The 16,856-nt window shown below is 43.4% G+C and overlaps 1 protein-coding gene across 1 annotated transcript; it reads right to left on the bottom strand.

The window, feature by feature from the left end:
* Positions 1-13,531: 13,531 nt before the first annotated feature.
* irx3a (iroquois homeobox 3a) lies at positions 13,532-16,342 on the bottom strand. The gene is made up of 4 exons (XM_070908196.1): positions 16,124-16,342; positions 14,472-15,519; positions 13,881-13,950; position 13,532 (listed from the first exon to the last, which is right to left on the bottom strand). Coding segments are annotated over exons 1-4 (1,338 nt in total).
* Positions 16,343-16,856: the final 514 nt, after the last annotated feature.

Genomic DNA, 16,856 nt, shown 5'->3' with positions numbered 1-16,856 from the left:
TCGTGGAGACGTGAAGTGACGGGTCTGGAAGGTTCCCCTGGGGCAGAGGGCGGCCTGAGTCATAGCCAGAGAGCAGGCAGGAGCAGTCAGAGACCCGGTTTAGAATTGGCAATAACATGATGTTGTGAAACTGTTACCCTTCATTATTTATTCACTATAGACATCTGTCTTGGCAAAGGAAATGGGATTCAGTGTGTGATTTTTATCTCGGCCCTCTCGCCTTCCCTTAGCTTCTGCCTCTACCCCTTTTCTCCTGTCTCTCTATTTAATTTGCCAATTGTCATTCACTCTGTCTGTCCCGCTCTGTCTCTTTCCATAACTTTCTTTCTTCCTGCATCTGTCTATCCCGCCTTTCTTTGAAATGTTATGATTCACTGGCTGTGATCTCTGCGAGCTGTCTCCTTGAAGTCTGTGTGACTCCTGAGTGCAACCACAGAATGGTACATCACTTCTATTACATGTAATTTCCTGGGTTTTATAAGGTACATTTACTCACCCTACAATGGTGAAGACTGTTCTTTTCTACAGCTGAGTTCAGAGTATCTGTCTCTTACACCATGGCCCTGTTCATGGAAACCATTATCTGGTGTGGGAATGTGCCAAGATTAGGCTTCAACGTTTGTCTCTGGGTAACATTTTGAAACTTGGATTAATGTAAAAGCCTAAATCCTTCCCAGAGTTGTTTTAATAATAATATCATGATAAGACCGAAGTATCATACTTTTTCCAAGAGATATAGTAAGTCCAGTATGGCAGTAGTACAAAGTTACAGAGGCATCTATTCTCTCATAATCCATAATACATGGTTTGGAAGCAGTTTAATGAAGGCATAACAACCAAGAAAATAACTCCATGAAAGAAATTAAAGGACATGTTTTGATAAGCTGCAGGAAATCCTGTTAGACAACAAAAGTTTTTTCCTTTAATTTGCCATAAAACCTAAACCCATTTAAATACCTCCACCTGTGTTACCTTTATGCTGTGCAACATTGCAGACGGGCTCAATTACACTGTTATTCCTACTTATGTTTCTCTCTCATTCTCTCTCTTGCCCTCTCAATAAAAAGAGGCCAATAAATCACTTAGCTGTCTCTGTGGGTTTGGGGTATTGGTGTTGGACCGAGCTGTCCCACTATCCCAGCTGAGCCGACATGACTCTCAAAGCACCAAGAAACCCTTCCCCACTCCCCTCACTCTCAAAAACCAACATGGTGAAAATTACATTTTGGTTGAAGACTCAAATAAATCTTGGCCGAACGTGGCTGGAGAAGTGGAAAAAGGCCCTCCATGGCGGCTGCAGTCTTAGTGATGTGGATCCTGCGCTGGGGGAAAGGGGAAGCCACATAAGAGGAGGTTTGTGTTAGCACGGGGTAGATGAGGTGCAAGGGGAGTCGGTGGGAGGATACAAGGCCTACATGTGCTTGCGGATTATAGGGAGTGATAACTCTTATGTTATATGTGTGTGTGTGCAAGGCAAGCGGCTCTTGAGATTTGTGTTCAGATAACAGAGGTCTATAATGGTCTATAATTTCAAAGAGATGTGGAGATGATGTTTGCTCATTTCAGGGAAGAAGAGAGTCCCAAGTCGTTTCTCATGAAAAAGTTGTTGAACATTTGATCTTTTAACTTAAGAACTGTTGCTTTTAGATCAACTTTTATTTTTATTCTTAAGAGCTGTATTAATAATGACCTCATTTACAACACTGTTGGGCTGATGTTCGAGTGTGTGGTCATTCATAGGTGTTGGTTATTAGCATTAACTTGGGGCTTAGTCTGATTCACTGTACCGTGTCCACATGGTTGATCTCTGTTGGTTTTCCATCTCTGGGGCCTGTTTGACGGGAACAACTTGTGTAATGCCATCAGCAGCCTGTCGAGGCTAATTAAAACACACATCTACAAATCTGCCAGCAATTACTACACCCAGAAACATTTGGTGCCACTCACAAATTTTAGGGAGAAAAGACTGTGTTTACCGTGCTAGCTTTTCATTTCTCAGAGCGTTCCCACAAAACAAATACTGGTTAGGGCTTTGTTTGATACGGCAACGTTCATATTTATTTTGCCATTTAAATGTTACAAAAATGTAGGCATTGGGAGACATGATAATGGAATCCAGATTTTGGCTTTATTTAATTTGTAGCTCTGCATGGAGTCATCTCATTTTAGATTATAGCCCTGTGTAAACTGCGCTGCTTGTGTCTCTCAGGGTTATATTGTGTAACAGTGTGTCCCAGTCATCTGGATATGCTTTGCTGTCCTCAACAGAGCATGCTCCTTATCTACATCCCTCCCAACCCACAACCTCACGATCATGTGGTTCATCTACTTTGCCCAATGACAAAAACAGCAAGGAGGCCCATTTGTATGCAAATGCAGAGGTGCAATTTGAAGTTCCCTGTCTTTTGCATACTATTGATAGCACAGGTGAAAGTACATTCATGCAAAACTCCATGATAACTAAGATTACTGCACCCCCTTGTCGTCTACTAAACTTTTACGCATGAACCAAATTTAACCCGACTGTAGCCTAGATGTTTAGAAGGCTATGTACGATGGCTAGATGGCTATGTACCATTTAGACATTTTTAGGCATCTTTAAGAAGACTAAATGGTACATAGCCATCAAGGCTAAAATCTGGTTAAAGTTGATTCAAAGGTGAAAGATTAGTATATGTCTATATCATAGCTTAGTCGTTGATTTAACGTCATTTAAACCTGTATATTGAAACTTGTAGCTATTGAAATGGTGTCTAAATATGTGATCTAGACATCTACTAAACTTAAGCCTTGATGGCTATGTATGATGGCTAGATAGCTATGTAGCATTTATAGGTCTTTTAGACGTCTATATGCTAAAAGATGTCTAAACGGTACATAAAATTGGTTGAAAAGTGAAAGGTTAGTAGACACTGGTAGTACTAACCACTGGCATTATAGTAGTATACACAAGCATTATAGCTCACATTCATGATTTATTTGTTCTCTTTGCACTTTGTAATAAACAATGCTCATTAAAAATGTGTGATTGACATTGACATTGAGTGTTTTGAGTGGCTGAGACTTGCACGATTTGTCAACTGTCATCTCTGATGATATCATTTAAAATACGGGGTCATAACTCATCTTAGGTTACAGTGTGTATTCTTCTGTGTGCCTTCTTTGTTTTTATACAATAATATGTATTTTTTAACAACCTGTATCCCACTGTAAGATGAAGTAAATAAATACATTTGTAAAGTGCCTCTGAGTAAGGACATAAAGACTAGCTGCTCTATCATGGGCAGCAGTGGAAGCATGGAGCTGGTCCCTGCAGGCCTCGGAGCAGAGGGGCTGGACTGGGATTAGTGTGGCTGCTGAGGAACACCTGTCTATCACTGACGGATCCCCTCCTGCCAAGCCCCAGTTGGATCTTGGGAGCGGCGGGCCCCATCATAACTTCCTCCTTCCTTCTCCCCATTAACGCTAATGTTTTTTTCTGTCTTAACCCTCTTCCCCCCGTATTCCCTTACCCTGCATGTCTGGCATTCTGTAGGGGGCGGGGGGGGGGGGCTGGAGAGGGAGGGTGCAGAAGAGCAAAAAGGGGCTGGGACAGTATAGCTGGATGGCCAGCTGTGTGCCAGCTGTGTGCCAGCAGAACGCTGAGTGGCGTGGAGAAAGGCCTATTATCTCCCACACGCACACACTCTCGCTCGCCTTTCACACCCCAAACCCTGGCCCTGCGAAATCAACCAGACAGATTCTGCTAAAACCATCACTCCTCCTTATACATGCATGTGGTCTCCTCCTGCACACACACACTCACACTCACACACACACACACACACACACACACACTTATTGTAAGTGCTGTGCAGGGAGTTATTTTCCCTTCTCTGCCCTTGTCTTTGCACACACACAGATGCACACAAGGCCCAAGAGCTTCCATGCCATCCTCTATGTGTCACTGCTTCTGACACACAGGACTAAACAAGTCATTAAAGCATGGGTCGAATCATCCATACACATAGTCTTATCTGTCTGCTCTCAGTCAGCCAGCCTATTGCACAGCGGCTGGACGCCTCTCACTGCTGGTAGGATATGAGCAATTAGCAAGAAAGACCTTTTAGCTCTGCCAGCTGATTTGTGGCCAGTTTCTGCATATGCCTGTAATTCACTATGACATTTCATCTCCTCACTTGTCACAGTCTTTATTGTGTATTACCACAATATAAACAATAATGATGAAGTAATAATCAAATCGGAGGCAATATAATCATTTTGTTTCCTCCCGCGCCCAATGTCCACTGGTTGAACCTGTGGGAGACAGCTGATAAGTGAGCGTTCTTGTGTGGAGTGGAGGTCTCTGGAGAGCGAGTGGAGGCAGCCGGGGGGAGTCTTCCCAAGTCAGCCCAGGGGAAATGGATGACAGTTACACTACCCTCCGGCCAATTAACTGTCATTCTAGCTGTTGGTTTAACTTGCTGACCTTACCTCTTCTCTGCTGTTTGTCTTATCATTTCCGGAAAAGAGGACCTCATCTGTGTATGTAAAGTGGACAGGTGACCTTCAGGGAACGAGAGCAAAGGTCACAGTTCATCTGCTGTATATTTCTTTTGCGCGACAGCTAATATGCAGAGGAGTCTTCTGGGAATTTGGGGGCGTAGGAGGAGAGAAGTCCTGTGGGATTGAAGGAGAGCTATCTGTTATTACTTCCAATTACTCCCCAATCTCCCGCTCTATCTACCTGTAAAATGACATTAGACATGCCTGTTCTCATGGTCTTTTACAGATTAAAGCTGTGCTTCTCAGTGATGAGGCCCACGGGAGCTCAAGGTCCACACTTCTTGCCCTTAAAGTCATCAGCCAACTGAGCGTTGTCAGAGATCTGAGCGAGAGAAGTTGATTTCCTCGAGAATCTCATGGGTTTTGTCTTTGAGAGGAAGCATGGACATTAGCAGGAAGAAACTGAACGCGGCTGCCATGTTTGTCCCTGGGTGAGCGTGGGTTTGAGTCTGATGTGTGAATAGGGGTACAGTTCCAGTGAACGCTGCTGTCTTAGCATGACAACAGAAGGGGGCGGGCTGCACTGGCCCTCCTGACACAGTGCCCACCCCTCTCTGTTTGTGAGAGCGCCACTTCATTGTGCCCAGTCGCCACTAAGGGACAAAACCTAGAGAGCCTACACAGCTGGAGATGGCAGGGAGCATTCATACTGAATGCTTGGCTTGTTCAGGCACTTTTCTGTCCTGTGTCTCACAAGAACCCACTTCCTACTTCCCGTCCTGTCTCTGACAAGAGACGGGTAGACCCTTTTACTTCATATTGTCTAGATTAAGTCTTTTCTGGATGGTGGAACGGTTGCTATAGGAGGTCTTGTAATTGGTAATTATTAACTCGAGATACCAAGAATTATTCCTCCCTGACCACACATGTCAGTGACTTTCTCCTTCTACCCCAGTAAAATAAAGGACTTGCTGTAATGACTTGGTGTATTTTAAATTACCTACATATTGTTTGGTGTCCACAGCATGTTTCCACTGTGCCTTTACACTGTATGTGAAGTCCTGTTGTCTTGTAAAGGTATAACTTGTCTTGTTTTACTCTATAATCTATACTCCCGCAATCACACGAGGACATATTATTGTACATTTATTCTACTTGCCAATTTAGGTGCCTCTGGTTGTGACAAACTGTCATCTTTAATTTTTCTCTGTGATGTCTTAAGGCAACTTGTCTTGACTAGATGAAGGAGATTTCCCAGGAGTAGACGAGAGACAGTTGACTGAGAACAGAATTTGGCTCAACAATCCTCCTTCAGCATGCATTTAGTTTCCTTATTATAGACACGGCACCAATCTATCCTCATGCCACCGCTGAATCACTATGTCGCCCACCCTTTCATTCTCTAATAAACACTAACAAAACAGATGCACGCATGAATGCACACACATGCACGCACACACACACACACACACACACACACACACACACACACACACCCACACACACACACACACACACTGGTGGTATAGCTCTCACCATCTCTCATTTGCATGGCAATGCCATTATCTGGCTGTGAGGTGTCACGCTGGAGTGGCTGACAATGTGCCTGACAACAAGTTTATCTAAGCACAAAGAAAAGTTGAGAAGAATAGAGTACATTCTCTGCCTCCTCTTTTCCTCTGGCTTTAGCATACATAGTTTCAAACTCCACATGGAGTACGAGGACGCATGTCACCCAGCCTCATCCTGCATGATAGACTGGCAAATCCATTATTTATCCCTGGTGTGGTCCCTGTGGTAAACACTTTGTATAGACATATATTTACTGTTTTAACACTGTGCCATTCTGAGTCTGTTTGCTATTTCTCAATCATGTTCCTCCACTTTATATTTTCTTTTTTTTCTTAATACAAATGTTTATTTTCATTAAATTTAATGTAAATTACTGTAGCCAAAAGTGCTGCTGCGGTCTTGGCCAGGTCTTCCTTGGAAACAGGATCTGTGCTTCTGTGCTCTCAGTGGGACTAACTTGGTTAAATCAAAATAAAAATACAAAGGTTGAGCTGCTTGTCAGTATTCATTAATAGTGGCGGATATTGGATTCTATGCAGACACATTACTGCAGACTTTCAGGCATGGAAGATTGTGGAGACTATTGGCTGAACTGAAGAGAATCAATAGCAGGGTTTACAACTTAGACACTGGTAGGCATCATCATTACACAGTGAAGCCCTCTCACCTGCTGTTATCGACCTCCGTCTCAGGTTTACAGCAGCAGCGAGCAGCGCTCGGCTTGTCTGGTGATGTCATATATGGTTGTGTGTGTGTCTGGTTTGTAGCAGCAAAGCAAACAGAACCTGTCTGGGTCATGCAGTAATGCGCCGGGACGTGAATAGCCCTATCTGTGGTATCCGTGTTTGAATAAATCACTTGTGGTGGTGTATTGCAAAATATGGAGCGGTGATAAGTTGGAGCTTCTGTGTCCAGTGCTCGTAAAGTCTCTGTTGTTCCTGTGTAGTGCTGATAAGCAGGCTCAGCTCTGGGTGGCTAAACAATTTCCTGTACATGGTTTACCCCCTACCTAACACCACGCTAGCTCTCAAGAACAATGATTAGCCCGCGAGCTGTTTGGATACACATACCTACCACATGGAAGCTTTGACTTACGTACCCAAACACACAGCAATATGTATGTATTGGATATTTTTATATATTTGGCATGCATTTATAGTTAAATGTGTTATCTACAAGAACTTAAAATTCAATAACTTTACAAGCAACCAAGCGTAAGGAGGTCATGGGTCACTGTACCCCTTGACTTTAGAATGATTATGTAAGATAAGGAGAAAAAATTGAGAAACTTTTTTCATTCCCTTTTAACATAGAAAAATAGCCAGAAGTAGAGATACATATGCTTTTAGAAGAATAGATGCATACTGTCACATACACTGCTCTATCACAATGCAGGCATCAGGTGCAGAGTTACAAAGTCAACACATCACTCTGATCTAGGGCCTATTAAATATGTTTCATGGATGCTGACTCAATTTCATTTAGCTGTAAACTGTGAGGAGGAATCCAAATCAATCCTGCTTCTCATATTACCCAGGAGAGACTTTTTAAAGAGTTTCATATTGGCAGTATGCAGGCACAAAAGTATATAAAAGGAACCTCATATCTGCAGTGTGTGGCACTGATAGGGAGGTGATGGATATAGCCAGTTGGAGGTTGTGAAAATGAACTCAAACTAAAGGGGATGTGGATCAAAGAGAGGGACAGCACCAGTGATCATCGTTAGACTTCCTGCACACCCCCCACTCCCACAACGCCTTCCTTTACATTACCATTATTAAAAAGGAGAGGACTCTCTTAATAAAGTCTATTAATCACACCGGGGGAGTCGGTTCATCGGTTCACCCTCTCGCGAGGGTCTCTAATCAATCAAGCTTGCTGGTAATGTATTCATGGGAGATGTAAGAAAGGACTTGTTTGACAGTGTTCCAAGGAGGAAGAATTTATTAAGTTCCCTTCACCAGTCAGCCAATCCCGAGGAGTCATGAATACACCCCCACACTACCCCACCCTTGTCCTCGCCGCCTGGTACTGTGAATAAAAGGGCCTTCATAATGTATGAAGTCTGTACAAATATTGGAAACGTCCAAAATATGTCCTCTCATTAACAGTGATGAGTGAAAGCCGGAGTATTGGCATTTGTCAGATATGCTCGGAGTGTAAAGGCACTGTAGTACAAGGCCTCTGCTGTGTCGGGTGATGTAGAGACATCACTCTCTTGCGATCCTCTCAAAAGCCGGAGAAAATGTGTCTTATTAGTTCACACGAGGTGGCGAAATTCTGTGTTACACCGCTGACTAATGTACAAAGCTGAGAAAGCACAGGGTTGATGGTTTGCTGGGCCTCTGTTAGTGACGTGTGAGTGGAGAGGGGACATCAGGCTGGTAAAAGTGCGCAGCTGTTGGAAGAAGCTATGAGGCCAGGCCTTTTTTTATAAACCCACCCCTGTGCTCATCTCCTTGGTAAATGCTTTAAAGGCAGATTGCCATGATAAAGAGATGAGGGAAGACAGCTTTTCCCCAGAAACGTGTGAAAAACGTTCCTATAATATTCCTAAAAACAAAACAAAACAAAACAACGTTCCTATAATAACACTCATTTGAAAAGTATATTCACTAATGTCAACACTAACTACAATATTGTGTGAGTTAGAGAAGAAAAGTTAGGAGCATACACATATTGGGGCTGAAACATGTTTTATAGAGGAGGGTGCATAAAAAGCCCTTATTGCCTTTGCTTTGTCCTGAGGAAGAGCTGAAAGAAGGCTATGCTTGGCTTCAAAGCTGCATTTCCATAATTGCCCTGTAACTCGGGCCTGTCTGAAGGATCTGAAGGGGGCTGCGAAAAGCACAATCTTTCAGCTGGATGAACGGCAAAAGCCCCAACGCCTCTCCCTCTGGCCTGTCGGCCTGTCGCCCCCTTCCCCACTTGTTGCCTTTCGGATTCAGTGAAAGAATTCCTCTCTCTAACCTCTATCAACAAAAGGCATGAAATCAGTGCCCTCCCTCTCTCCCGCTCCGGCCCCAGAGAATGTCACTCCTTCTGGGCCTTTTGTCCTTTGCTCAGCACAGGGAAACACAACAACCCCTCTCTCCCTCCTCCCTGGCTATTCTTTAACATGTTGCCGCTGTTGCACTTTCACTTACATTCTCCATAATGAATGTGCCATAAAACATGCAGGAGACACAGAAGTCGCATATCTTTGGCAGGGGGTAAAATTGAGCTTTCCACCTTCTCTTCTTTCAACTCTAGAGTGCGAGCGCTGTAACAAGTTGACGTGGAGTGCCTTGGCCTGTAAGCCTGTGTATGAAGGTATGTGGTGTGTGGGACATGTGTTCCACGAGAGCAGATACCCGCTCCTCCTGCGGTCAGCTAACACACAGGCTGAGTGCTTGCAAAAGGGCAGCCCTTCTCTTGGCCCGGGCAAAGCGTTGGGTGGGGGCGCGGTCGACAGTGGCTCATAAAAGGATTAGTCCAACGCACAAAGACAGTGGGCCGCTTCTAAGCCTGACTAGGCCCACAAAGGAGATGACATTTGTCTGTCTCGGTGGCAGGAGGGGGTGTGTCAGATCGGTCCAGCCTGGGGGTAGGAGGAGAAGGAGGAGGTGGCAGTGGTGCTGGGGCTTCAGTGACAGAAGGGGTGGATGAGGTGAAAACACAAGACTGACCCCCTTTATTTGCAGCGGCCTCCTCTTTCACAGGGCACCTCTGGCCCTCTCCAATGGGCTGCTCTAGTGTTTATTTACTCCGTGGTTTCTCCCCATTCACACATGGACCTCTGATGGCTCCATTGGCAAGAGCCTTTCAGCCGCCTGGTACTGCCGTCCACCTTCTCCCAGATCAATGAACGCTTTGGAAACAGACAGATTAGATTTCCTTTTAATGATTCCATCTTTCTCAGATTTTTCCCGTTCTAAACGGCTGTTTAACTGCACATCACTTTTTTTCCCACCCATGAGGCTGTATGCAGTCCCTGTCTCAGAGCATTGAGGGCAAAAAGGGAGCAGCAGTCAACAGCGCTCAGGACAACATAAGCAATGTGATTAGATGGGAAATGAAGTACAATTTATTTGCACTATGTCAAAAGCTTTCCCACACTCTCAACACTGCAGAACTAGCCATTCATTTGTAAATAATTACAAGACAGGGAGTATAATTGAGAATCTATTGCTTTATAATGTGGGGCATCTGAATCTGAAAAATCCAAGATGTCATTCTTTGATTATTTTGTAGCTGTTTTTAAGCCTCTAGCAAGTATGCTCTTAACAATAATAATAATAATAATGATAATATTCGTCTTACTTTTCTTACCTTCTCGTATTGAATAGATTATACCCTGTGCCTTTTTTAGGCAGTTGAGTACTACAGTACTACAGTGTGCCCCGGACACTCTGAGCATTTAACACAGCATGGACCTCAGAAATAAGAAGAGGAGTCAATGTTGATTATTGCTCATTAGCCAGGAGAACATCCACTTAACGTGCGAGGAAACGAGTGACACACCATGCCCCACTGGAAACGGTCCCTGTGTAGCTCAGAGCGCAATGTTAGCTAATGCATTCCATTCGCTCTTTGTAACCGAGAGCAGGTTGGACACGTATGGCGACATAAGCAGGCATGATTACTTTGTTTCTGCCGAGGCTTTTTAATCCTTAATTTCATGCACTGATCAGAGGAGAGGCCCTGAGCCCGAGACGCGATCACTGGCCCCTCAGTCGCATTTCAATTGAATCCTCACGATCAAGAGGTGGCTTGCCCCGGGCCCCTCGGGAGCAAACATCCTGTGAACAGTGAGGAAATAAGCATCGTTATGTATGATATGCTTCAGTGTGCCCTTACAGACCACCTTTTATTTATAGAGTCGTTTTTTTTTTTAAACTGACATACACGATTTTATAATATAATAACCAAGCTGATGCTTTTTAAATCACAAAATTGATTGAAAGGCTTTTTTTTTTTTTTTCCTGATTTGGTTTGATTGTTTCTTACCTCCTAACATCCCACATGAACACCTCGTTTTGCTTTGTGTTGTATAATTTGGAATCATCAGTGTCAGTGTAATGCTGGTCATTCAAAGCGACTTCCTTTAACAAAAGGAAGTGGGCAAGAATCTACAAAAAGAAAAAAGAAACTATAACATCAATCAGCTGGCTGATGCCACTTATGAATATGCATCGCGTGTTTAGAAGAGGCTCTCAAGGAAGATAATTGATTAGACAGGAAGGCAACATGGTGAGAGGAGCTCTGGAGTTTTTTCTCCCTGAGTTGGGGTTTGTTTAAAGCAAATCCTAAACCTGGAGAGGATACGACTCCAGCGAATCAGCGCTTTTCCTCTGCCTCCGCTGCCCTGAACGGCAGACATTAAAAGACACTATCCTCGATGACCATCTGAGTCCAGTCGAGCGAATGTGTGGCAGCTTCCATTTGTGCGGGGTTTTTTTTTTTTTTTTTAATATGAATGCCATCATGAATCCAAGGGCTTTAAAACTCCAACTATGAGAAAGAAAATATGAAATTAATAAATAATGATGAAAACGTTACAATAACGAAAAGGGATGTTTTTAGTTGAGAGTCGGGTTAGTTAGGAAATCGAAGTTTGTCTCCCAAAATACATTTTTGAATTTTTTAAACAATAAGATCTTTTTTTTTCTGCGGTTCAATAAGACGGATAAAAAATAATAAGAATTTGCATTACTAAGACTGTCATTTCTCCTAAGAGTCTTTTAAAAGCTGCAGTTTTTTTTTTTTTACAATCTCGGCGAAATTTGAATAAGAATAAAAGAATATTGACGGCATTGTTTCTTTACTGTTTTTTTCTGTCTTCTGTCTTTCTTGTTCCCCTTTCTTTTTTTTTTTAAATCTTGTATTTCATCTTTCCTGATTTCAGAAAAGGAAAGTGAAACAACTGAATGCGCTATCAAGGATAATGAGAAGTCCTGTAATTCTCAAGTTAAGCATGGCAGCCATAAAATGTATTTTAATACTTCAGCTATTAGCTTGTGTAAAAAAAAGCTACATTTTATCTACTTATTATGTGTTACAAATTTTACTTTATATTTGCATGATGTTTATGTCCACAGGAATAAACATGCTTGTGACCTCAACTGAAAATGCCGCTTTGTTTTTATCAAATATTTTCGAACGTTTCGACCAAGATTAAATTTTACATACCTTTAAAATAATATATATATATATATATATATATATATATATATATATGCAGGCTGGTCATGGACAAGTCATTTTGACATTGTGTGCTGCGTTTTATCGTCATAAAATCACAACACTAAGGCTTGAAACGTATAAAAAAAGGCACGATATTGTTACAGATTTATGAGAGCAAAATATTCCTATCGAATTTTATATCACAACTGATGGATAAATTAGGAATGGGCCAAAAAACAAAACAAAACCTGAGACTGCATGAGCAGACTGTGTGTCTGTGCACCAGAACATGGCCGACTGCGAGCGACTGTAGAGGGAGCTCCAACACTAAGTTTACATAAACTTCCTCTGATAAGGGCTCACACATGCAAATGATCACATCACGGGCAAACAATATAAATGATGTTATTATTAGTTGTACAGCGGCGATATATTACAATTATAGCAAAGAGCAGCGTTGGCTGAGGAAAATGTATGATGTATGTGAAGAGCGAAAGCATTACAAATTGAGCATGATGAGATCTGGGAGTTGCACTGCAAAGCCAAAAATCCATCTTTAAGATCAGCTGAACCACTCTCTTACCAAGCACCAACGATCATCTAGCAGCCATTTATTACCTAAAGTCTCTTTATAGACGATACAATTTCAGAGGGAACTTAATGAAAGAATTATTCATTTTAACGCGACCGCTACCCCTCTATAAGGATAATCCCACAACATTAATATCCAAATGTATGCCGCAATACTGGCTAATTAGCCTTAAGTCCCTCCACTACAAAAGTGTGATAAATCCCTCTCGAATATTTACTTATCACTGCCACGGAGGATGAAGTCTGCGCCTCAGGCTGTCCACTAACACACATGCAAAAACCAAAGCAATGCAATTCAAGCTGCAATGCACAATAACAGCCACCATCAAAAGCAGCTGTCAAAATAGCTCGGCCAAAAACCAACCATTCCTTAAAGTTGCAGCAGTTCATTTATTAGCCAAAATATAGACTTTCTTGTACAATTTGGTTCACAAGTATGTACATATTCTTAACTTTATATACAAAACATTTGAACATCAAATCCTCACAGAACTTACAAAAAAGAAAAACAAAAAAACTCACAGACTACAGGTTCATACATTATTACATTAGCAGTTTTACACAGGACATGCTTACAATGTAAGTATACAGAGATGTATTATTCTTATTTTACATTCCATATTCAAATTAAAATTAAAAAGGAAAAAAGAGGATGGGTGAGAGGTTATGGAGAGGAGAGAGCCGAGAGAACCACCGCTGCTTCTAGTTGGTTCTGAGGCCTGAAATACACAGGGGGTAAAAGAAAAAAAAAATGTAGTGATCTAAAAAAAAAAACCCACTAATAATAGCCTCATGAAGAGCTAAAACACAAAGTGATATAAAAATGACAATTGCCTTTCAAAAAAAACCCGAGCCTGTAGTGAATTTGCATTGAGCTCATTTGCATGACCAAACAAGTAGCCTAAGTGTAACGTAGGCCTTGACGAAATAACACAAGCGCACACACAGGGATAAAACAAAATCTTAGAATAAAAAGCTAATTTGGGTAAATATGGCATTTAAAAAAGAATATGTGATATGGCATCAAAAAGGAAAAATTCCCAAATGTCATTAACTGACAGCCTCGCTATCTTTGAGCTGGGTGGAAAGCTGTTTTTAACAACTTTTTTTTCTCTGCATCCAAGGCACTAGATCTCTCTGAAACTGTGGCAATGGAAATTAAAATGCATTAATTGGAACTGCCCATTATCAGAGCCCATCCGTGAGTTCAGTGTTGAAAAGTAGCTGGTGTGATGGGTTTAAGGGATTTATGTAAACCATTGAATACAAGCGCATGGGCCTCAGTATCAATACCAAAGAAAGGAAGGAAGAAGGGGCACAAACATTAACAACAGTTTTCACCCAATTCAACATTTGACTTTTTTTCTTAAATGCTCTCTGATGTGGTGTTCATAATCCTCTCGGGCATTTTTCAAAAGCAGACACACACACACACACTCACACACACACACACTTCGCACACACACACACACTGTATTCTGTAAGCTATAACATTGTAACACTGTTCATCTGTGTGGCCTAGACAGAAAAAAAATCCATGAACAGGCAAAGAAGCAAAAGGAGGACTAAAATAATAGAAATGAATGACGGGCAATGGACTAGTGTCTTTGTCTTTGTGGTTATTTATACATGCGCGTCTCAGTGTCGGGGACATGTACCTGTGACTGGAGTCTCTGAACTATGACTTTTGTCCTCCGTTTGCCTGCTGCTGTAGAGGGCCAGGCCGGTGGCAGTGGCCTGGTTTGCCAGTCCCAGATAATGATTTGAGTTCAGTAAAGCCAGCTGATGCGCCGAGAAGGCTCGGTTCGTCCAGTTCTGGATTTTCCCAACGGGACAAGAAGAGATGAGTCTGTGAGGGGCGATTATGGTCTGGGCGGCCGGCCCTGCGGAGTTGCTGCCGTTCATTTGTGGCGATTTGCGCGGATTGTCAGGGGCCGTGGCTGTCTCTGCCAAAGACCAGATCTTTGGCTTTTGGGCTGGGGCAGGGTTGTTCTCTGAGGGCGGTGAGCTAACGGACACCGGGTTCAGTTTGAGCTGCTCTCCGTTCGCTTGGGAGGCTTTGGTGTCCAAAGGAGAGTGATGGTGGTGGTGGTGGTGGTGGTGGCTGTGGAAGTGCTCCCCTCCTCTCTCCACGTCTTTGCCCTCTTTCCCCACAGCCTTTAGAAACCTCTGGTCGGGCCCTTGTAAATCCTCATAGCCGTCAGAAATCTCAGAGTCACTCCTCCCGTCTAGTTTAATATCTGAATGCAGGTCGTCCTGGTCGTCCAAGTCGTCCTTGTTCTCAATATTTTCCGTGTCGATGTTCTCCAAATCGATCTCCTCCTCGTCCTCCCTCTTGTCCCCCTCCTCCCCCTCGTGATCGCTGCTGTAAACATTCCCCTCTTCGTCGGTGCGGTTCCGGGGGGCCCAGGTCATCTTGTTCTCCTTCTTTAGCCTCCTCCTGGCGTTGGCGAACCAGGTGGACACCTGGGTGAGCGTCATTTTGGTGATGATGGCCAGCATGATCTTCTCGCCCTTGGTTGGGTAGGGGTTCTTGCGGTGCTCACTGAGCCAGGCCTTCAGGGTGCTGGTGCTCTCCCTGGTGGCGTTCTTGGGTCTGGACGGGTCACCGAACTGATATTGGCCATATGGGTAAAACGCAGGGTGATGGTGGGCAAACCCTGGGTGCTGGACTCCGGGACTGTCTTTCAGTTCATACTGAGCACCCTGCACAGACAAAGAATCAAAGAGGGATTTATTAGACTTGAAATATTAATGCCAGAGGACACTTTGTCTGGAATTCTTCCTCATGATAAATATAACCATGTCTCGCAGTATGATATGGATTTACAGAAAGCTAATAAAACAATAATGGTTATTTTTTCCTCACACATCTTAAATCGTCATTTGGCTACCACAAGCTTCACAACTGAATGAAAAATTAAACTATTGTTAATCCATTTCAACCGAAACTCTTGCAAAGACTATACTTTACTTTTATACACTTATTCTCCACCTTTACGTGCATGTAAACCTCCCACAGCACATTGCATCATTTTCTCAACTCTTTTGCTGTCAGTTTCAGGAAATGATGCGCTAAAAATGAGCCTAACCATTAACAATAACCCACAGCTCCTTAATGTGTTACTTTTTAACCACTTTAAAGTACATTTCTGGAGAGAGCCACCGACGAAGTTCACCCCGGCGCTCTGAAAGTTTGCTCTTAGAAGAAGTGCCGACCTCCTAAAGGCCCGTGCTGCTTATTTCTTTTTATTTTAAAGTGGAACATTAAAAAGTTCTGGGCGAGTTAAGAGAGAGCAGAGGGACTCACCAATTGATTGAAAATGGATATATCGTTCGAGTAGGGCAGAAACGCTCCATAGCCCTGCGCTGCTGCGGCGAAAGGAGATCCATACATGGTGGAGAGGACGTTGGAGAGTGCGCCGGACGGACTGAGCTCTGTCCCGGACCGGGCATTGCCGGCGATCCCCTGGCGCTCCGGCGGGTATATCGGTCGGATGTACTGATATCCCAGCTGAGGGAAAGACATGGTGGTAGGAAAAGGGGGGGAAAAAGTCTGCTGCGATCTCACAAAGCAAGGGAATTGCCTCGATATCCACTTTTACAGTGTGAGCATGTGAGCAACAAAAGGTGCGAGCAAGGGAAGTCTATATTTCCTCGGGAACAGCCAGTGTAAACGATCCGATTGCGCCCCTTATTTCTTCCTCTTCTTCTTCTTTCCACCCTCACTTCCCTATTGATCTGGATGGACTAAGGTCAGGTCCTTACAGATTGCTTTAGATTATTGGGACTCCCTTGCTCAGATTGACATTTCTAGTCGTTTAGAAGCCCCTCCTATTTCTCAAATCTCACCCCTCTCATATACACCACACACCAAACAGCCTCTCTCTCTCTCCCTCCCTCCCTCCCTCCCTCCCTCTCTCTCTCCCCCTCCCTCTCTCTCTCCCCCTCACTCTCTCTCTCTCTCTCTCTCTCTCTCTCTCTCTCTCTCTCTCTCTCTCTCTCCCTCTCTCTCTCCCCCTCCCTCTCTCTCTCTCCCCCTC

The sequence above is a fragment of the Enoplosus armatus genome, chromosome 1, assembly GCF_043641665.1.
Source record: "Enoplosus armatus isolate fEnoArm2 chromosome 1, fEnoArm2.hap1, whole genome shotgun sequence".
Taxonomy (NCBI): domain Eukaryota; kingdom Metazoa; phylum Chordata; class Actinopteri; order Centrarchiformes; family Enoplosidae; genus Enoplosus; species Enoplosus armatus.
This window is presented reverse-complemented; position numbering and strand designations above follow the sequence as displayed.

Coding starts and splice junctions, on each gene's coding strand:
- irx3a (XM_070908196.1), bottom strand. CDS start 16,342: ATGTCTTTCCCTCAGCTGGGATATCAGTACATCCGACCGATATACCCG. Junction 15,520..16,123: donor TATCCATTTTCAATCAATTG/GTGAGTCCCTCT, acceptor TTGTCTGTGCAG/GGTGCTCAGTATGAACTGAA. Junction 13,951..14,471: donor TTCAGAGACTCCAGTCACAG/GTACATGTCCCC, acceptor CCACAGTTTCAG/AGAGATCTAGTGCCTTGGAT.